The 9,846-nt window shown below is 45.2% G+C and overlaps 2 protein-coding genes across 2 annotated transcripts; one reads left to right on the top strand and one right to left on the bottom strand.

Moving 5' to 3' along the window:
* Nucleotides 1-793: 793 nt before the first annotated feature.
* On the top strand, nucleotides 794-5,437 carry LOC101765543 (aspartyl protease family protein At5g10770). The gene is made up of 2 exons (XM_004965246.3): nucleotides 794-972; nucleotides 3,845-5,437. The coding sequence occupies exons 1-2, from the start codon at nucleotides 876-878 to the stop codon at nucleotides 5,134-5,136; spliced, it is 1,389 nt and encodes a 462-aa protein (XP_004965303.1). The 5' UTR covers nucleotides 794-875; the 3' UTR covers nucleotides 5,137-5,437.
* A 1,795-nt stretch (nucleotides 5,438-7,232) lies between these two features.
* On the bottom strand, nucleotides 7,233-9,770 carry LOC101766237 (uncharacterized CRM domain-containing protein At3g25440, chloroplastic). The gene is made up of 5 exons (XM_022825710.1): nucleotides 9,515-9,770; nucleotides 9,007-9,408; nucleotides 8,577-8,847; nucleotides 7,758-8,034; nucleotides 7,233-7,542 (listed from the first exon to the last, which is right to left on the bottom strand). Exons 1-3 carry the CDS (start codon nucleotides 9,620-9,622, stop codon nucleotides 8,665-8,667), a joined length of 693 nt encoding a protein of 230 aa, XP_022681445.1. The 5' UTR covers nucleotides 9,623-9,770; the 3' UTR covers nucleotides 7,233-7,542; nucleotides 7,758-8,034; nucleotides 8,577-8,664.
* Between the last annotated feature and the right edge of the window lie 76 nt (nucleotides 9,771-9,846).

Below are 9,846 nucleotides of genomic sequence, written 5' to 3'. Positions count from 1 at the left end.
ATGGGACCCAAGTGACTAAAGATGACGCCGCACAACTTTAAAGTAGGTAAAATAAAACTATTACTAGTTAATTATTTTCTAGCTCCTTATATTTAATTGTTTGTGCAACATTCACAAATTTCTAAATTATAGATGTTAAATATTCAACAAGGACTCTTGAAGAAAGAAAGAGTAGCGGCAATATGTGAAGTCTCATTGGATTCCTGATGGATGAGGTAGTAAATCCACAAGGAGAATTTTATTATGATGGACGACAATTAGACGCTCCGAGCAACACCTCGATGGAAAGATTGTAGATATATAGTTTGATTTGTATATATAATACACGCTAAGATCTATTTGTATATATAGTTGATTTTATTATACTAGTTGAATTGTGTATATGAATTGTGTATATATATATAGTAATTGTATAATTACAAATTTCATTCGTTTAAATAATAGTTGATTTCATTATAAAAAAGTCTCCACTACTAAAGGTTAACAAAAGGGTCGTGGTACTACGTACATAATGCATGAAAATTTCAGGCGCCATGCATGAAAATTTAAGTAGGACTTTAGTGATAAGAGCATTAGATAGCACTGCACTGCGCAACTCTTCACACAACTGGGCTAAAGAAATTGTGCAGTAACTACTAACTGGCATGATTGCTCTTCTTCACCAAATCAGCATACTATATCGTTTCGGCAGACGAAATGGCAACTAAATTAGAGGTGATGAAAGCTACCGGCGAGATTCCCACTCGCCGCACGTACGCATCACACAGGAATCTTTCCCTATATAAAGGCCACAAAGGACCATGGCTTGAGCAGCTGAGCTCAACGCGCGGCCTCAAGAGGAAGCTTTCGCGGCTCGATTGGTAGATAGGGACGCCATGGAGCTGCTTCCTCTGCTTCTTGCCTGCTCCCTCCTGTTCACGGTCGCAACTCCTGCCCGGGACATCCCCAGCGTCTGCGCTTCGCAAATCAGCGGTACGTATAAATCACCACTAAGATTGATTGTCATGGTAATTACCGTAACTCTCTGTAAGTGACTTTGCACCATTGTATTAGATGAACTGCCTGCTTCCAGCTGTAGTAAATTGAGAGGTAGAACTAGATTTTACCATAAGTTATATACGGTCCATGGTACGTTGAGATTGCAGATAGTGCTTCTGAACATCGACGACAGTAGTTTAAGAGATGCGAAACCAAGTTTTGTTCTTCATTTGATTAAGTATAAAGATGCATATCTAGTTCTCTGCAATAACATGTTTTTATTTTACTTAGAGCATTCACAAGGACTATATACTGATATACAGTAAGTAGTCTTCTTCATCTTCAATGATAAAGTACATTCATTTGAAAACATAACAGACAAACTTATACCAGCAAAGATTTTCTTTAGACATCACATGTCGTTTATTAACCTCCACTTTCCCTCCTGTCTAAGACACCGTGACCCACTGAATGCATCCAATGAATTCTGGGGAGGCGGCGGTGCGTTACTGCTGCCAGATTTGCACAATGATTATCCACAAGCCTTTAAGCTCGTGAGCTCGATCCATTGTTGCCACCTCCAATTCGATCAGCTCCAACTAACAAACAGATGCGCGTTGCACGTACGATCGAGATGGCCGGCCAAATATTTCCTCTCTTTTCTTTTGGAGATCTAGAGCTTAGATAGCAATGTAGTAGTAGATGGTGTGTCAAATCTCAGTTGCTAAGTCAAATTTTTTCTTATTTAATGCTGATTAATGATTATGACATTGGTGTACAAGTAGTTCTATTTTGTCCTCTGGCTTGTCATGATAAGGCTGGTGATGCCGGTATGGACCCATGGGTGTTATAATTAGTATTTTTTAAATCTTTACTTTAATTTGGTTATATCATCTGACATGTTCTCTGATATCCAAACAAAGGAGTGGATTAGAAAAATATGGTAATAATATTGCTGCTTGTGTTCCTGTTTTTGTTATAACCTAGCATAATGCGTACAATTTTCCTTTTTTCTAGCCGGGCATCGGACGTGCAAGTGGACCTATATATAAAATGTTTCAACAAAACACTACACATCATGACAATTGGCCTATTGATTAAATCTGGTAGCTGAGTAGAAAGATCAGGTGTATTTGTGGTCCGATCCTCACACGTCTTGCGGTTGGGAGCACTATTCAGAAACACGAAGTTTGTACTCTGATTTTAGCAACACTCACACCCTTTACTCTAAAAAAAAACACTGATACACTTATTATTAAGTCTTGAAGCTACAGCACATACAGTGGTAGTACAACTATGTGTTGGTTCATCACAGTGTTTCCAAACTGATGATGAGTACTCAACCCAACGTAATATGTAACACTTTTGCTTCGTTTTTTACTACCCAAAAGTGATGTGTGCTTAGTTTGATGGTCCTAGCTCTGCACTAGTTTTGGACTATGCCGTCTGTACTTTGGGCAGAAAAAGGAAAGCACAAATTAAAGGCAAATGGTTTACATGTTTGCGTGAACCGTTTTCCCGTTCCCTCGTGTAACTGTCAAGTGTCAAGCTCGCCATTTTACCCGGATTGCGCTTTTCTTTGGGGTCACCATCGGGTATGAACGTACCTAGCGCAAGCCATCTTGCTGATTGCTGAGACGTGATATCTAGCTAGACTCTTGTCGCCCACTAATGGAAGCAACTTGATTAGTTACACTTTCAGTACCGCATTTTTTCGGTTCCATTTTTGTCATGGGGTTATCTTAATAAGTAAATCGTTTCAAACTTTGGTTACAAGTTATTTTTTATGCGTTGAGTTTGCATATATATTGGGAAATGGTATGAGCATACGTGCCTCGAAATTTAGTTTCATATAAATTAAAGTGTACTTTCATTATGTACTATAAATGTTTTATAATAAAAAAAATGCTAGTCAATTTTATGTTTTTGGGACCACGTCGGTGTCGAACACATCACTTATCTGTGACCATTTACATACATGTTGGCACTATCAATTATATCGTACACTTTGCTAATGCCAAAACTGTCGGCCTAACCTTGGAATTTAGAACACACCGAGGTCCCAAACAAAGGAACCAGATTGGCCTACATACACGGGCCATAAAATGGGGTCAAAGATGCTCAAAGATGTATGTTTGTGAACGAAGAAAATCAAGTAGCTAGATTGCATATAGCTAGGTTGCACATGTAGTAGGTGACACGGCCGGATCACTCATCATCGCAGGCATTGTTTCGTAGTGGCCATTTTTTTTCTGCACTGCATTACTATTGGTGCTTCAGTGCTGCTGCTCCTTAATCTCTTTCAACTGGTGGTGAGTCGCTGTCCCATCTCGCGATCGACAAGACCACGGCACCAGCCATAATTTAGGGGCACAGTAGTCATCTTCAGGCAGCGGCGCACGGCAACTAGCTAATAGCTTTGACAGCGTGCTTATTGTTAGCTGGTTCAAAGCTTCATTATACTGTTGTCTGGTACAGTGATGCAAGATAAGCTAGCAACAATCAGCTAAGAGATGACTTTCTTCTGAAATGCTGTTTGCTACTTCCATGGAGATGCAGTACATCGAAATTAAAGGGCACCGAAAGAACAAGGCCTCCTTTTTTATTTCTTATAAACACGGTACTCACATACACGTGCCGACGTGCGCACGTACAAAAACAATCCTGTGAACACGAATATTAATAAGATTCGTAGAATCATCATAGTCACCTCATGTCTTTTAGCGCCCTAGAGTTAGTTTTCAAACCAGCAATGTCCCTAGCTCATGGATTTAAAATTTTAGATCGGCAGTATCAAAATATATTTTACATGTATCTAAGTAAATTTTCCTAACTTGCTAGGCGTCAACATTTTTTTTTCTGGCAGATTTCCCGCACCGGAACAGCTCCGGCCTCCACCTGACGCTGCACCACCCGCAGAGCGCCTGCTCACCGGCGCCGCTACCCTCCGACCTCCCCTTCTCCACCGTCCTCACCCACGACGATGCGCGCGCTGCCCACCTCGCCTCCCGCCTCGACACCAATAATGACGCGCCGCCCCGCCGCCCGACGTCGCTCCGCAGCAAGAAGAAGGCCGCCGGCCACCTCGACGACTCCCTGGCCTCCGTGCCGCTCTCGCCGGGCGCGTCCATAGGCGTGGGGAACTACGTCACCCAGCTGGGCCTCGGCACGCCGGCCACTTCCTACGCCATGGTCGTCGACACGGGGTCGTCGCTCACGTGGCTGCAGTGCTCGCCGTGCGTCGTGTCGTGCCACCGCCAGGCCGGCCCGCTCTTCGACCCCAGGTCCTCCAGCACCTACGCCTCCGTGCCGTGCTCGGCGTCACAGTGCGGCGAGCTCCAGGCCGCCACGCTCAACCCGTCCGCCTGCTCCGTCTCTGGCGTCTGCGTCTACCAGGCCAGCTACGGCGACAGCTCGTTCTCCGTCGGCTATCTCAGCAGGGACACCGTCTCCTTCGGCTCCGGCAGCTTCCCCGACTTCTACTACGGGTGCGGCCAGGACAACGAAGGCCTCTTCGGCCGCTCGGCGGGGCTCATCGGCCTCGCGCGCAACAAGCTCTCCCTGCTCTACCAGCTCGCGCCCAGCCTCGGCTACTCCTTCTCATACTGCCTCCCGACGTCAGCATCGACGGGGTACCTCACCATCGGGTCCTACAACCCGGGCCAGTACACGTACACGCCCATGGCGTCGAGCTCCCTCGACGGCTCACTCTACTTCGTCACCCTCTCCGGGATGTCGGTCGGCGGGAGCCCACTGGCGGTGTCGCAGTCGGAGTACGGCAGCCTGCCGACGATCATCGACTCCGGCACGGTGATCACGCGCCTGCCGACGGGCGTGTACACGGCGCTGAGCAAGGCGGTGGCCGCGGCCATGGGCGGGGCGCCGCGCGCCCCCGCGTTCTCCATCCTGGACACGTGCTTCGAGGGCCAGGCGTCGCAGCTGCGCGTGCCGGCGGTGAGCATGGCGTTCGCCGGCGGCGCGTCACTGAAACTGGCGACGAGGAACGTCCTCATCAACGTCGATGACTCCACCACGTGCCTGGCGTTCGCGCCCACGGACAGCACTGCCATCATCGGCAACACGCAGCAGCAGACGTTCAGCGTCGTCTACGACGTCGCGCAGTCCAGGATCGGCTTCGCAGCCGGAGGCTGCAGCTGAAGGGTGAACTGCACTGCACGGCGCGCATGGATGTGATGTGAGCTATGGCCTGTCAGCTCAAGCATGGTAATTAATTGGAAATGCATACAAATGTAAATTCATTCAAGTTGATGAAGACTGCAGTATTACAAGTTACAGTACATTGTCGATTTTATGCTCCTGCAAAGTGTACATCATTTATAGGTAAACGGGACTGTTCTGAATTTCTACAGCTCGTTGGAAGTGCCTACAATTGTAAGGTAAAAAGGAACAGAAATGTAATGCCAGACGATTTGGTCTATCCATTATATATGTTAACTCAGTCCCTGCGTCTTCAAAGGAGACACGGGTTAAGACACATTGGACACGCAGTTTTTTCACGTCTCTAGTGGTGACGTGAAAAAACCGCGTCTGCAATGTGACCTTCATAGGAGACGTATTTTAGCAAATCTGCATCTCATATGATAGAGTCAATGGAGACGTGAATTTGATAACCCACGTCTCCAATAATCCTCATAGCAGACGTGGATTTGTAACCCGTGTCTCCAATGACAGAGTCATTGGTCCAATGAAGACGCTCAAGCCCTTTGTTCAATTCTTATTTCTGTTTGTAGCCATTCGTCCCTAGAAACTTTATGACATAGATGCCCCGATATTTTTATCTATCTTTTTTATAGAAACATTATACCAAGAATCTCTCGAGCCTGGTTTTGGTGGTATGCCACTTTAGAAAGAAAGTTTAAGAGGTTTTTCTGTATCATCAGCTTAGATGCTCTATGATATTAGTGGTCGCTGTGTCGTACGAAGCAGATGCTGCAAAGCCTGCATGATGACGAGTTCGTTGACATGATTGCCACGTTCTTTACTTCATGGACCTTGACACGGATGAAATGATTTGATCAGCACTTGGACTAGGGCCAACGGACGACGACACTAGTCACCAGGAGTCATTCAGAATTTATTGGTGACGCATCACCTTCAGTCAGGGCCCTATTAAGGCTATGGAAGTGATTGAGCCAGTCAAAGAAATGACTGCGGCCTAACACAAAATGCGAACTGAGCATGCACCAACTGTCCAACAGTGCTTCAGAAAGGGACCAGACGGGCCTGCATCTGCATGTGGGGTTTCTGGCAGTCGCGCTAAGATAATAAATGGTTCGAGGCAGATTTTAATCTCTTTTTATAGGGAAGTTTCTTTTACTGAGGTGACAATTTCAGAGGTGACAAAATAACCACTTCAACTGAGCCAGCACGAGCACGGCACGGCACGGCTCGGTTCACAATCACACAACACCCCGCTCTCCGTTGCTCGGCTCACGCCTTGCGCAGAACACTGCTGGCAGGCTGCAGATGCAGCGCTCGCGGCACAAGCACTCTTCCTGACATTCCAGAACTCCAACGTGCTCTGCCCCTGCCCCTGCCCCTGCCCGCTCGCAACGCGACCACACCAGCAGGCCGCTCCCCAAGCTAACCCACTGCTGAAGCAGAGCCGCTGAGCGGCAGGGCCAAGTAACCAACAGTGAAATCTTTACTTGTCAAGAACGAGCTTCAGAAGAAGTAGCTGTTTCCTGCCCTCAAAAAAAAGGAAAAAAAGAAAAAAAGAAGAAGTGCCGTTTCCAGGATCAGCTTTTTCTTCCTACCATGAATAGGTCTCCATGGCTAAACAGGGTACACGAGCTGCAATAACTCGGTGGGCTAAGATAAAATGGCATACTCACTTGGTAGGGATGCAAGTTTACCCAAAGTGTAGTTATGGATCCAGATTAGTTCATTTGATGAGTTTTAGATCGACCCATAGTCCTGAGAAAGAAAGCTTTGGGTCCCTGCCTACTGAGTCGTGCCTGGAACCATGTACATCATGTCAGTCATGGGCTCATGGCATGCTGTTCGCACCTTGATGGGCTGTGCGGGCATTGTGCCTAGGCCGCTGGGCGGAGCTAGGTATGCAAAGCATTTGGGTTACTCCACAAAAGGATGGGTTATTGACTGCTAGGCACAGTGATTTACCACTTAATTTATTAAAACCCATCGGAGTCAGTTGACCCCGATTAAGACCTCTAGCTCAACAACTGGCCAGGATGTGCAATACCGAGTGGACCATTTGACCAACTATAGCCTTAAGAATATGTAGTTAAGACAAATTTATTCCATCATTACGTCCAAAATCAGTGATCAAACAAGTCTAATTCTTTCCTTTCAGTAATTGATGTTGTATAGCAATGACCACAATACCAAATCTCCAATGGTAACGAAAAGTTAGCTGATCACTGTAATAATTCAAATAATAGCAAAGGACCCAATGCTTAAACCGACAGAAGCTTCATGATCCATCATATGATCCTTGTGTTAATCCATATTGTCTAGGACTAAACCTTTGGCAGGTTGTAATACTATCTTTGTCCAACTGAGCCACCAGAATGAAGTTACCTAGCAAATCAAAATGCATCTAATGAACTAAGAAAAATGCATGGAAAGAGTAACAAAGCTAGGATCAATCCACAGTGAGATTTGCTCATTGAAATCATATTGAGACACTACTCCAGTTATTAGCAACTAATAGTTTTACAACTAAAAATTGGAAATCATATAGTAATGGTTTTCTATGTGTCAACTAACTCAGGGAGAACTAGGTACGAGTATACCTTTTTTTTTTCATATTTGGACCCTTTTCAAGTCCTCAGCGCAATTCAATGATCATGCGAGGAAGCTCCACTGTGAGGCACAAATAATCTTGTGCACTTCTGACATCCGCCACAGGTGTAAGAATGATTAAATGAGTAGAGTGTGGCAATGCAGACTGAAAACCTTTGTAATCACAATAAATATAACTTGATTTCTTAGAAGGAACTCCAGCACTCTTCCAGCTCCCAAATTAGCATTTCATTGTTCTCTATGTACCATGCTTGAGGAGTGAAAACCCTATATACAAGGTCAACCACAAAAGAATAAGACCTCCTATTTTATAACTTCCTAGCAATGAAGACAGTGATAGACAGAAGTATAAATATCTCCAGAAGAAACAACAGCAGCAGGGTTTAAGTCACAGAAATCCGAACCAATAAATGAAAGCATGAAACTAACCATACAAATACACCTAGCAGGATGTATTGCTTGAACAGTAAAAAAAAACTCGTTTGCAATCAGTACCAGGCTACTATAGTTATGAAGATAGATTGATGATCAATGCATTGTTCAGGTAACAGCCCTCCACCAACTAGGACTAGTAATTCGAAAGGCTAATGAAGATAGATTGATGATCAATGAATTGTTCAAGTAATAGCCCCCCACCAACCAGGACTAGTAATTTGGAAGTATAAAGCTCACTAAGAATGTCCTACAGCTCATCCCTAAAGATGATACAGCTACTATTTTCTACCTGAATCTTAGTACTTCAAGCTAGCTCTCTACAGAACCACAACCAAGGGCAACATATAAATGAATAATGAATAGAGTTTTCTAACCACGCAAGATATGATCAAACCTTCACTGTCTTTTCCAGAGCAGCTCTCTCATGTTTCCTAAATGGATCCAGCATATTAAAGAGTTGGATCATTCAGAATATGAAGTACTTGTAGGGTCATCAACAGTGGTCTCTTCATCAACAGGGGTAGCTCCCTCACGGTTCTTAAATAGAGCAACATGCTTCTGGTAGTCTTCAAGCTCCTTCTCCAGCTTCTCAATAAACTGGCTGGTATGTTCAAGAGATTGTTCATATCTATATTTCTCCAAGGCCTATGGAGAACAGACAGATGTCAGCATGGAATAAAACTGAGTATGTTGAGTGATGATCGTATTAAAAAATAAAAGTAAAAAATAGGAAGCACAATAAGCAGGTATATTTGGACATCAAACTGCATAAGGTTACAACAGCACAAAACTAATTTGATTTACCTTCTGCTTCGAAAGAGTATCAGGAGGTGACATGACCTTTGGCTGCACATAGTTTTTCCCTCGATAAAATATGATGGTATTATCGGGTTTGATATCAATGACTGTGCCTTTGCTGAGCCTTGTTAGTTCCTCGGCATACTCGTACACTTGGCCAGGTCGACAGGGCTTGCAAACCACCTTCACGGTCTCATGCTTCTTCCAATGCAGGTGCATATTGAGAACCACACCACCAAAAACCCCCCTCCTCCCTACAGGAACATAGTTCTTCTTCCTCTCTCCCGTTCGCTTGAGGTAAAATTTCTCCTCCTCAGTCAAAATCTCAGGGTCATGAACTGGCTCTGGTGTCCTTGGGAGATCATACTTCCTCAGCTTCTCAATCAGCCATTCCTCCTTTCTCTTTGCCTGAATTTCCACAAAACAAATTGTTACTGCAGCTATAATATCAAATCTCCAAATTCAATGGCAAGAGATCTGAAACAGTGCACCAACATTTAGTGGAGGTTCAGACCTTTTCAAGCTTGTACCTGATCCTAACTTCGGGATTGGGCGACTTCATCTTCTTTTTGGCCTTGAGACGGTACCACTTGAGCTGGTTGACCTTGGCTTTCCTCGACATCTTCTTCTTCTTCAGCGGCTGCTGCCTCTGCTTCCCTTTCTGCTTCGCACTGTCCGTGTCCCCGATCGCGAACCTGGCGAACCCACCTTCCGTGTCCAGCCTAACCGCCGTGCTCCCGCATCTCACGGGCTGGCAAAACCGCCGCCACCAGCTCCAGCCGTGTGCCTCCGGTCCAGAACCTCCGCACGGACGCACGAACAAGCCGGCGGAAGGTGAGGAGCCGA

The sequence above is a fragment of the Setaria italica genome, chromosome IV (genome assembly GCF_000263155.2).
Source record: "Setaria italica strain Yugu1 chromosome IV, Setaria_italica_v2.0, whole genome shotgun sequence".
NCBI lineage: Eukaryota > Viridiplantae > Streptophyta > Magnoliopsida > Poales > Poaceae > Setaria > Setaria italica.
This window is presented reverse-complemented; position numbering and strand designations above follow the sequence as displayed.